This window comes from Urocitellus parryii, chromosome 7 (genome assembly GCF_045843805.1).
Source record: "Urocitellus parryii isolate mUroPar1 chromosome 7, mUroPar1.hap1, whole genome shotgun sequence".
Lineage (NCBI taxonomy): Eukaryota > Metazoa > Chordata > Mammalia > Rodentia > Sciuridae > Urocitellus > Urocitellus parryii.
The window spans coordinates 171,519,868-171,532,595 of NC_135537.1; the positions used below are offsets into that span (position 1 = coordinate 171,519,868).

The 12,728-nt window shown below is 38.6% G+C and overlaps 1 protein-coding gene across 2 annotated transcripts; it reads left to right on the top strand.

Moving 5' to 3' along the window:
• Positions 1 to 852: 852 nt before the first annotated feature.
• Positions 853 to 12,472, top strand: Apoh (apolipoprotein H). 2 transcript variants are annotated; one of them, XM_026406651.2, is made up of 8 exons: positions 853 to 961; positions 1,340 to 1,516; positions 2,963 to 3,059; positions 3,646 to 3,722; positions 6,854 to 7,042; positions 8,508 to 8,687; positions 10,321 to 10,518; positions 12,327 to 12,472. In XM_026406651.2, exons 1-8 carry the CDS (start codon positions 898 to 900, stop codon positions 12,380 to 12,382), a joined length of 1,038 nt encoding a protein of 345 aa, XP_026262436.1. In that variant the 5' UTR covers positions 853 to 897; the 3' UTR covers positions 12,383 to 12,472. The 2 variants fall into 2 exon arrangements, with proteins under 2 accessions (XP_026262436.1, XP_026262437.1); XM_026406652.2 differs by lacking the exon at positions 1,340 to 1,516.
• Positions 12,473 to 12,728: the final 256 nt, after the last annotated feature.

A 12,728-nucleotide genomic window follows, 5' to 3' on the forward strand; every position in this document is an offset into this window, starting at 1 on the left:
TATATTCAGTTTCTTAGAGTAAATGATGTATTAGAGAAATATGGAGTCATGGATGGTCCTCTCCAAGCTCTCCCAAGCAACATCATCAGCAATTGCCCATTCTCTCTTCCTACTCAACTCCTTTTCTTCTTTGAGTCCCAACCTGTAATATCATATCAACTTTTCAACCCCTAAAACAGACCAGAAACCTCCCTGGACAGATTTAAGATGTACTATGAATGGATGAACAGGACTTTATATTGATTTGACATAAAGTCCTGTTCATCCATTGAGATTGAGGAATCAAGGAGGACTCTAAGGTCATACAACTGGAGCCACAGGTGGATATTATTATTAACAACATGTAAAAGTGAAATTGGCAAGAAATTGTCATATTTGTGAGATGTCAAGTTCATGTGTTAAGGTGTAGGTGTCTCCTTGAAGATGTTCTTTAGAATCACACAGTTGGAAACTGGAAGATCATTTTAGAGATGTGGAGATGGAGACACAGATTGAGTTAAATTTATATTACCAGGATGTTGGTGAGACAGGAGACTTTGGTGATCCATCTACAACATACAGGAAACAAAAGATGGAGAATGAGAGGTCCGAGCAATCTAGAAATTATCAGGGTTCTTCGAGAGGCGATAATGAACTACTATGTGCTCTTAAGAAAAATGTCATGTACCAAAGAGGAAACCGTCTACCAAAGATTTCACAATAGACTCGCCCATGTGGAGTAAATGATTAAAGAATGGAGATCTCAGAGTTCCTTTCAAAACATGACATTTTATCTCCTATTTACAGAGATAAAAGTACACCCCAAAAGTGGTTTAATATTTAAGCATGTTCATATTTGTGTCTCTCTTTTTTAGCAGAGGGATCCCACTTTGGTGGTGCCAGGGTGAATCATCGACAATGTTTTCTCCAGTGCTCATCCTGCTCTCGAGTTTTCTCTGCCATGCTATTGTTGCAGGACGGAGTAAGTATTCTTGCTTTGAGACAATAACTAATATATCTAACATCCTAATATATGTCAGGGATCAATAATAGTCTTTAATTTAGAGTAGATGTTGGAGAGACTGAATTGGCATTTACTCTTTGATATTGATAGACTTAAAGCTCCTTCATAAGACACTCAGCCACTTGAGCCTCAGGGTACAGACCTGTAATATGGGGATAATAATAATACCCACTACAAATGACCGTTGAGGAAACTAGATGAGAAATTACACAAGAAGCATTTGGTGTGGAATTTGGTATACTTATTGTTGGTGGCAGTGACTATTTTCCACATGTGTGCTTTGAACTTAAATATATGAAGAGACTTCTTAACCATCTTCTTGGTGCTCTATTTCAGCCTGTCCCCAGCCAGATGTCTTGCCATTTTCCACAGTTATTCCATTAAAAACATCCTATGAGCCAGGGGAGCAGATAGTATACTCCTGCAAGCCGGGCTATGTGTCCCGGGGAGGGATGAGAAGGTTTACTTGTCCTCTCACGGGGATGTGGCCCATCAACACTCTGAAATGCACACGTAAGTTGTCACCTTCTCTCACATTCTCTTCCTTCATTTGGGTTCTGGACGTTGACGGGGAATAACCTAAGTTGTCATGCTCTGGGTGCAGGGGCCAGTAGGGGCTGGCTGTGGAGGAACAAGAGGGCCTGGAAGGCTCTGTGGGAGAGAGCAAGGACAATGGATGCAATTTAGAGGATAGAAGGAGGTTATAGCCTGGCCCTAAGGGAGGTTAAGAAAAGAGACCACGACCCATCAAAGGGTTAAAAGAAGTTAAAAGACAAGTGGAGACAGTGTGAGCTACAAAGTGATGCCAAAGAGACACTTGGACAAACAAAATTGGAAAATTACCATAACTTTGGTCTATGCCTCAAAATAAAAGCAGAATGAAGGATTACTGAAGTGAATATAAATTTCATCTAAATTATGTATATATTTACAATAAAATGTAAATAAATGTAATATATGTTAAATTTATAATATAAATTATATATATTACTATTGTTTTATTGCAGATAGTTACTTTTATTTATCCCTCAGGATGGTTCTATGAAATAATGCTAGCCTTATTTTTATGGTCAAATATTAAGAAATGAAACACACTGGATTCCTGGGAAGTATATGTAGAAGTAAGGCAGTAAAAATAACTAAATGAGCCTATCAGAGCTCTAATTATTATTTTTATATAGACATAAACTTTGCTATAATTACAAATGTTTATTCAAGTGATTTTAATATGCCTTTTTTTAAATTAAAAAATAAGCTTTTTATATTTTTGGTGCTAGGGATCAAATATAGGGTCTTGTGCATGCTGAGCATGTGCTGTATTTCCGAGGCTCTAAACATAATTTTTAATGAAAAATCATTATGCCATTACTGGGGAAAATTCTACTTTAAATCAGCAATAACTTTGGAATATTAACTATCATTTTTAAAAAATTTTAGTTGAGATGGACATAATACCTTTATTTTATTTTAATTTATTTTTATTTGGTGCTGAGGATCGAACCCAGTGCCTCACACATGCTAGGCAAGTGCTTTACCACTGAGCCACAACCCCAACCCCTAACAATATCATTTTAAAGTTAATTTCCATGTGTATACCTCATATTATTGCATAGTGTGTGTATAATTTTGTATTTTTCTATTTTCATCAGCATATCATAAAAATTGACTACATCCCTAGAATCTTCATAATTTATATTTTATTGAATATATAATAGTTCAACTGTTGATTTACCTTGATTAATTGAAACAATCCTGACAGTGAACATCTAGAATATCCAAATTCTGCAATTAGCAGGACAGTGTAATGAGCACTTGGTGCATGTATCATTTGCCTTAGTCTTGCTCTCTTAGAAGAGTTACTAGTAGAGTTACTAATCAAAGGATGAGACAAGTTCATGTATTTTTGCTTTAATGAAAATTCTACAAGCAGAAATTTACCTTTGTCTTCTTAAATCACAGCCAGAGTATGTCCTTTTGCTGGAATCTTAGAAAACGGAGCAGTACGCTATACAACTTTTGAATATCCCAACATGATCAGTTTTGCTTGTAATACCGGGTAAGGACTTTTATGAAACTAAGCAGCTGAGTACAGTTAGACATCAAGACTGGTTAATATTTCATTTCTAGACTTTAGATTGAACTTGCTGTATTCAAAACAAGCTTAGTCCCACTTTTAATATATATTACAGTGGTATTGAGGGTATAGTAAAGAGTAGAGAAGAAGTGAGTAATTTGGGGTTTTGGCTTCTACATCAACAGCTATGGAAATATCCAACAATTCACCTGCAGCATTTTCTGGGACACTCTATGGGCCCCAAGATTAGTTAAGATCCTCAGGAAAAGCATGTATAGTAGATAAGACGGTAGAAGCCCATAGAATGGAGAATGCTGGGGTACAGTGGTGCACACTTCTAGTCTCAGCTACTCAGGGGGCCAAGGCAGGAGGATCACTTGCACCTAGGAGGCCAACCTGGCCAACATCGTGTGAGACCCTGTCTCTGGGGGCAGGAGAGGCTATAGGGGCTGCGAGTATAGAGCTCAGAGGCAGAGCACATGCTCAGCATGTACAAGTGCCTGGATTCAATCCCCAGAACATTTGAGATGCCAAGGATAGCTTGATAGATTGAAATTTTTCTTTGCAGGTTTTATCTGAATGGAACTAGTTCTTCTCAATGCACTGAGGAAGGAAAATGGAGTCCAGAGCTTCCTGTCTGTGCGGGTGAGTTTATGGGTCTCACTCATGGGTAGGGTGACTAGTGGTTTGTCCCAAAATGTCTTGTTTTTAGCACTGAGAGTCCCACATCCCAGAAACTCCTTAGTCCCAGAATCCTACCATTTCTGGCTCAGGGAGATGGTTGGTCACCCTAGGTTCATCCTGAGATGATCAACCACACTAGAATGATAGAAGACATTTTACTCAAGAACACATGTCATATCCATTACCTGGTGGGGCCAGTAATTGCTGGGTTTGCCAATTCCAAAGCCTCCATGGTGTTTTGGCAAGGGTTTAGATATGCCTGGCATTGGCTTATTGGGGACTGTCAGTTTGACTAGGGGAACTTCCACAAGCCGTGAGATTGGCATTTCCCCTACCTCCCCATCCCCTGCTCTGGAACCCCATTCATTCATTCATTCATCCCCATCTTTAGTAAGCATGAATTAATGATCCAGGATATGCCAGATCCTGCTCAGCACTGAGGCTGTAAGGCTGAAGAAGACAGTTTTGTCCCCAGAGAATGATTCTAGTGATGGAGACATAAAAGTAACCCTTCACAGTAACCCATGAAGCCCCGCATTTTCAATTCTGCAAATATCCTAAGGAAATTGACAAAGTGTATTATAATACATTGGAAATCATAATCTGAAGCTTATGCATCCTTCATTTATCATTAAGAATGAAAATACAGGGCTGGGGCTATAGTTCAGAGGTAGAGTGCTTACCTAGATTGTGTGGAGGCACTGGGTTCGATCCTCAGCACCACATAAAAATAAACAAAATAAAGATATAACTAAAAAGAGGGTTTTTTTTTTAAAAAAGAATGAAAATACAGATTGTCCTATAAATAGGACACTTGGATAAAATAGTATCATTCACACACACACACACACACACACACACACACACACACTGTGTATATATAATAGGTTCAGGAATATTGTGCTGTTTTCCTCCTGGTGGGTTTTCATTGCATCATATGCTAAGCAGATGTCTCTGGAAAGTCAACAAGTTTCTGAGACATTTCTTGTCTTTGTTTATGAATTTGTGAATAATCTGTGCACTTAGAACACATATATCAATTATTTGAGTGAATGAAGGCCAATATTTTTTTTCTTTTTACCTCTAACAAAACTGGACTACTTGGAAACCATCCAATTATTTTATCCACATCCCCGCTGCTGTTGTTACAGGTCCCCACTGCCTTTGGTTGAGGCACCTTGGCTCCACTCTTTTTATTTTTTTATGGAATTGTGTTCATAATGTCTGATGATCATTTAATTCACGGTCAAACATTCTTCAAAGATACCTAGAATTTAATTTTCCTCAAGCATTCAGCATAATTGTTTTCTCTAGAATATTCTTTGAGGTACAAGAGCACAAGTCACAACTTGTCAACAAATAACCACAAGGGGCAACCAGTAGAGTGTACTGCAGCCGTGCAGTGCCTAGCACATTATTGTGATGATACCTTGTCCCAGCGTCCTATTGATAGGCAGCTACTTTGAAACATTAACACTTTGCAATACAGTACATTTCTCAAAGTAAATGACAGGTAAGTTCTAGAATGCATTTCTTATATTATGTGTCAGTTATGTACATGATATTTCGTTCAGTTGAACATTTAGTAGAAGTAATTTTCTCAGAAAAGTTTATGCCATTTGCACAATGAATTCAAAACTAATTTAGAATTCTCCAACCATTCTCCTATTAGTTTTCTCAAAAGAATATATTTATAGCTCAATATAATATATTTATAGCTCAATTTAAGCTTTTGTAGGTGTTCCACTTCTGGAATGATGAGAAATAAAGGGGTGAGTTAAGAGCCCTCCAAGGGCCTTGCAGTCTAGGATTCCTGACAGATTCCTCCAGAGTCCTGGGGGCAGGGGGGAGCTCGTTCAGGTTATGTCAGTCAGACTCGGCATGGGCCTTTTTTCTGCAAGGAGGGCTGTTCTCATGTTTCCAAACTTGGTGATTTTATGTAAGTCCAATCTTTGACCAGGAGGCCCAGGTATCAGAATAGGTAACAGCAAAAGTTGTTTAACTTTTCAGTGAGATCGATCCTAGCAAAAAAAAAAAAAAAAAAAAAAAAAAGCAAATAGAAAAGTAAAGCAATTCCAAATAAATTCTAATTTTAGAATCTAATTTTAGAAAAACCAAACTACAAAAACAAGCTCTTTAAGGATAAATTAAGTAGAGGTTTTACTCAGCAGTAGGAATCACCTAGGTTCCTATAAATAATTTGTTCACCATTTCAAGTAGCTTTATACCAATGATATAAATTCACCTTGTCTTTTTAGTTTCAAACAGGCTACTTCATCTTCAATCTGATCTGAATGAGTGATTCTCACACTTTAATGTACATATGAATCACCTGCGCATGTTATTAAAGTGTAGACTCTGATTCAAGCATCCAAGGTGGAGGCTGGGCTTCCACATTTCTAATAAGCTCCCAGGATTTAATATGCATGCAACTTGAATACAGTGCCCAAACTGCTAGTCCATGGACCACTCTTTGAAGATATTTCAAGTCAAATCACAATTGGGTCACTTGGTTGTGGATTGGTGTAACTGTCTCTGAACTTGTTGAAATTCCTTATTGGTCAGGGCATGGTGATAAGCCACGGCCGTGTCTCTGTGTCCTGGAGGCTGCACGTATAAGCCCCATGCATACAAAGTCCAAAAGCAGGAGACATTTAATAGAACAAACAAACTGAGCTAGCAATGGAACTCAGATGTCACAACTTTGTACCAAATGCTGTCTTCAGTCATTATTTTAGGATGGTGTTCTAGCCGTGTTCTCCATAAATTCTACCTTCCAGAAACATCTTCCAAGGTAGCATTTAGATAAAAGATTTTATGGAAACCTAATCATTGTGTTGTAAAGGACAAATTAAAAGCAGCAAAACTTAATTTTCTTCAGTTTTTAGTTTTTTGACTGGATTGGACATCCAATTTGGGAATCGCATTTTCTTATTTGGCATTTATAATTGATTCTTATTTCCCTGTTATTTGATCAAATTTCACATTTTCTCAAGTTCAGTTTTGGATTTTCCTTTTTTTTTCCTCCCTGAAAAGAGTACATTTACAAGACTCAACTATTTTCATAGAAATGATGTTATTTCTTTTCCCAGCCATAACCTGTCCTCCACCACCAGTACCTAAATTTGCAACACTGCATGTTCATAAGCCATCAGTTGGGAACAACTCCCTCTACCGGGACACGGCAGTCTTTGAATGTTTGCCGAAATATGCTATGTTTGGAAATAATACAATTACCTGCACAGCTCATGGAAACTGGACTGAATTACCAGAATGCAGGGGTAAGTGAATGATATGACAAAATAATTATGGTAGTGTGGATTCCCAGTTTTGAAAAGTATTAAAAAATTCCAACTTTCATGGAGTATTTCAAAGTACTCATTCCACAAATGTTTACTGAGCATCTACCATGTGTCAGGCTGTGTGCCAGGCACGGGGGATAATACTAGATAATACCTGAAATGAAATAAATATCATGCAACTAACTGCCTGGAGCAACCTGGGAAATCTTCCCAGAGGTAATGACCCTTGAACAGGCCCTGGAGAAGAGGAGCATGAGAAAAAGGTATACCACACAGGGCACAACCCTTGCAAAGTCAGAGAGCCATGCAAGGACAAGGGGTGTCCACAGACAGTTGAGCATTTCCACGAGGCTGGTGGAGAGAAGTCTGCATTAGCAGACAAAGATCAAAACTGAGCGGCACTCCAATTTTGACGCCTTTGCAATCTTGACCTAAACTTAAAAAAAAAAAAAATCACAGTGATGTTTGATTTTCTCTAAAAAAAAGTATGAAAATTCTTCCTCCTTTCACTTCATCTGTCATCACTATCTTTGGATTTGCCATCTGCATAACAAATGACAGATGATAGAGTTTATCATGCATGCAAGGAGTTAGGCTAAGGACTGTTAACATCTCCAGTGGTAGACATTAGGGGCAACTATTGAATAATTCAAAACATAAATGGATTTTCATGTTGGTGAACTACCAATAACAACAAAAGCTAGCACCTTTTTTGGGAGCACTTCACTGTGAGCCATGCACTTGTTTCCTGTCACATAAATGTCATCTCACTAATTCTCCCAAATCCTGAGCAGTAGGTTCTTTTCTCCTTTTTTTCCAACCCTTCACCTAGATGTATCAAGTATTAACAAGTGTGACATGTCACCTCATTAAACTACCTCCCCAGGCTGCTTCTGCCTGCAGCCTTGCTCTCCTGAGCTGCAGTCACTAGGGATACGAGTTGGGGCTTCACTGGGGAGGATCTCGAGGAAGCTGGAAAAGCAGCACTGTTTTTCTTGGACATATTTCATGCTGCCTTCTTGCAGAGTCTGAAGACAATAATGATGATTATGCTTGACATTTCAAAATTAAACAATGATGTGCAAAGTGTGCAATGGGGTCTTTGTGTTTTAATTTCATGGTTTGTTGAGTATAAGAAAGATTTTTTTTTTCTAAGCCACTATCTTAGAATGCAATGACACCTTAATGATTATATGTGAAAGCCCCAAACACCCACTAGAATGTCATTAATTACATTCCAAGTGGTGTTTATTTTTTAAATACTCAGAGTCCCATAAGTATAAGAGAATGGAGACCGAATTCAGCATAACATACCTAGAAATTGCATTCCAGTTTCGGGAACACCCAGTAATTCAGTAGTGTAATGGAGACAAGAATGTAACCATTCTCAAACTACTGGGCAACCTATTTATTACTAATATGTCTTACTGAATAAACTTTATAGAAGTAAAATGCCCATTCCCAACAAGACCAGACAATGGATTTGTAAACTATCCTGCAAAACAAGTATTGACTTACAAGGATAAAGCCACGTATGGATGCCACGATACATATAACCTGGATGGCCCGGAAGAAGTTGAATGCACCAAAATGGGAAACTGGTCTGCACAGCCAAGCTGTAAAGGTATGAAAATATGGGTCCTCAAAGTTTCTGAATTTATCCAGTGGACCGCCTTTGCTGGCCATTTTCTTTTTAAAAAAACTTTTTTTTTTTTTGCTATTTTCTTGTTCTATTCATTTTCCACTTGCTTCACAGCTATTGGCATGTGAAGCTTCATGTTAAGGAAGCTTGCTTGAGATTAAACTGTGGGAAATAAACAATTCCTTTGTAAGTATAGATAATATGGTGGAAGATCGTGTGGGCTTCTTATATTTGCTTTTAAATCCTTGCCTGTAAACATCTTTTTTTTTTCTTTCTCTATCTGCACAAGGCTCTTTGTGTTGCAAAAAATCAACTACACATTCAAACTAGTTCAAAGAAACAGGGGCTTGTGATAAAAAGGATGTGTGGAGAGGAGAAAATGAAATACAACTGGTTCTTCTGAGGATTGGAACTATGGCTACTCTTTTCACCTCCCAGTGGCCTCTCCCATCTCTGTACCTCTCTGCTTACTTACACTTGGCCTGATTATACACCAGGGTCTCTCTGCCAAAGGATATGTCACCAGCCGGCATATTTTCTCTGAGATGCTGGGTCATTTAGAGTTAGATGTCTATCCAGTCTTGATCCAGTCAGTGTCACATTTATGCAAAGAATAGCAACCTAGCATTGTATCTCTGCTCGGGTTGCTGTGGGCTGAACAGTTTACACAGAAATAGAAAATTAGGCTCGGCAGGTAAAATGATGAATGAGTAGTGTCTTTGTTTGGAATTCCTTGGAAATAGACAGGGATTAAAGCGCAATTGATTTCTTAAGCTAGTGTCTCAGAAGAAAACTAGTGAGACAGGAGGGATAAGGCAGGGCACTGGTTGTTGACTTTCACTGTGCAGCAGAATCTCCTAGAGGGCTTATTTAAACTCAGATTTCTGGGCTCTACCCCCAGTTTCTGATTCAGTAGATCTGGGATGGGATCTGGTTTATGCATTTCAAGCAAGTTCCCAGATGACACTGATGCTGCTGATCCTGAGATTATATTTTAAACAGGGTGTGGTCTCTTCTAGAGTTTGGTTCATTTTCATCATTCCAGGAACTCTGGGGCACAAATTGTTTCTGAGTTTATGGGGATCTGCATTTTGTATCCCCTTGTCGGTTAGTCATTGGCTGTGGGCTGTTCTCTTCCCTGACTCTGAGGGTGGTAGTAGGGGTAGTTTGCACAACCATCTTAATGAAGTGCTCTCCCTATGGCTGAAGGTTTTTTTTTTTTTCTTTTTTAAGAGAAAGGATCATTTGTGAGCTATTGTGGACCACAGTGGCTAGCTGATAGGATATACCAACTTAATAAATGGGATCTGAGTGGGGCAGTGTAGCTTACATGAAGTTTTGTTTTGTTTTAAACTGAAGACTAGAAGCTGAAACTTCTGCTCTGACCTTAGTAGCTGCTATAGGGAAAGGCCGTGGAAGGCCATGCTTGGTGATTCTATTGATAGAGGTTGGCTGTTAGCAATCATATGGACATTATCCACTATGTTCGTTTCTTGGAATCCCCTTGCCTTGACCCATTTCTTTCAGGTATACTTGTCTATTAATTCAAACATACATTGTCTTTAAGAAAGATTCACTGAATTCTTAAGTCTTAACTACGCACTTTCTCTTTCAGCATCTTGTAAATTATCTGTTAAAAAAGCCACTGTGCTATACCAAGGAGAGAGAGTGAAGCTCCAGGAAAAATTTAAGGATGGAATGAAACATGGTGAAAAAGTCTCTTTCTTCTGCAAAAATAAGGAAAAGAAGTGTAGCTATACAGAGGAGGCTCAGTGCATAGACGGCACCATTGAAATCCCCAAATGTTTCAAGGGTAAGTCTGCACTGCTGTGTTCCGCTAGGATTTCTCTCGCCATAATTAGCACTTGTGTTACATAATGACTGTAAGACACCTTATCAAGGTTTTTGTTTGTTTGTTTGTTGTACTGGGGATTGAATTTGAGGGCACTTAACCACTGAGCCACGTCCCCAGCCTTTTTTTATGTTTTATTTTGAGACAGGGTCTTGTAAATTGCCAGATACTTGCTGAGTTGCTGAGGCTGGCTTTGAACTTGTGATCCTCCTGCCTCAGTCTCCAGAATTGCTGGGATTAAAGGTGTGCTTCACCTCATCCATTGGCCACAAGACCGGTGACAGGAAAAAACAATCAGATAAAGCCAGAAGCAGTTTATTGTCTCCACTTGCATAAAAAAATTCCAATTATTTTCCTTAAATTCAGCATCATGGTTTACACAATGAATGTCAAGGTAAACTATGATATTTGACATAATTTTAAGTTAGAATTGAACAATAGTGTTGAACCAAATATTGAATAATTCTTTGTCCCAAATGAAAAAGAACTCATGGCAATAGTAATTGAACTATAGAGCTATAATTTTTTTCCTTCCTTCATCATGCCTAGTTTGAAAACTATCCTTTAGAGCAAGATATTCATTAGAGCAAAATATTTTTAGGGAAGATGATATTAAATTTGTGTGAGATAAAGAAGTTATAATAACTAGCATTTTGAGAACTAAATGCTAACCTTTTAGGTTTCAGGTTTAGGGTGTAAGTATCTTTGTCACTAGGAAGGGAGACCCAGCTAAAGGCTGAAGCTGTTGCTAGTTCTAAGTTTAGAAATGTTCCAGGAAAGTGGGCGGCCCTCTATTGGCAGCTGGGAGAGGACAGGTGAGAGCAGATGGAGTGAAGAAGAGTGGGATCTAAGCAGTGGCAACCAGAGGGAGAGAAGGAAATGATGCACACCTCATAAGGTAGGCTTGATTATTAGAAATGTCGTGCAGACATGGAGTAAGTCCTCTACCAATGACAGTATATCTACATTATAACTACAAACAGTTAGAACTGCATGGAATAAAATGTTATTGTGCAAAAGATGGCAGAGGCCCTGGTGAGATGTTAAGCACTAAAACTGAGAAAGTATAATAAGCCTAGCATAGATCAATAGAAAAATATTAGTAAAGGGGCTGGGTGCGGTGGTGCAGGCCTGTAAGCCCAGTGACTCGGGAGGCTGAGGCAGGAAGATCACAAGTTCAAAGCCAGTAGTGAGGCCCTAAGCAACTTAGTGAGACCCTGTCTGAAAATACAAAATAAAAAGACAGAGGGGTGTGGCTCAGTGTAAAAGTACCCCTGGGTCCAATCCCTGGTACCAAAAAAAAAACCCCCAAAAAACAAAAAAAAAAAACCAAAAAACCAACCAACCAACCAACCAAACAAACAAACAAAAACATCCCCCAAAACAAAAACAAGAACAAAAAAACCCCCCACAAACCAGAGCCTTGTTGATATATTTTTTCAGGCTGTTCTTCTGCATGTTCTTCAGACAGATGCAGCAATGTTATGCATTGAAGAATAAATAAAGGGATGATACAGTATTTTTTTTCTCTTTTAATCACGACTGTCAGAGTTATCTAAAACCCTTTATTTTCTCTCTTGGAAATGCATGCCTAATCATTGCCTGAATGTTTTCTCTCCAATATTTAAACCCCACACTAAATGGTATCATTCATACAATCATATTTATTCTGCACTTTTGTAACATGTATTTTAGATTTGGCTTAGCTACTTAACAAATTCAAGAAACGATCATTTCTCTTAGAATGTTTATCTTTTTCTCCCCAACAGAACACAGCTCTTTGGCTTTCTGGAAAACAGATGCATCAGATGTGAAGCCATGCTGAAGCTGCCTTCAGTGGAGATCAAGGGCTGTGCTTGTACCTGTGCTTTGCAAGGAACCAGTGGGAGTAGAGAAATAAAGTCCCTGAACCTACCACCTTAGCCATTGCCACTTTACTTCTCGTGTCTTGCATTTAGTTGTGTGATCTAGTCAAAAAACCCAGAGGCTTGGAACATCACCATTTCATGGCTGGGAAATGGAAAGTGTAAACCATTATCTGGGTGACCCAGCTCCCATTGTCTAATCCTGCTCTCAAACACTTTCACCTAAAACACATGCAATGCACTTTCTTTTTTAATTTAAATGGCCTGGTTTATACACCCCCCACCCCCATCTGTGTTACCTGTCTT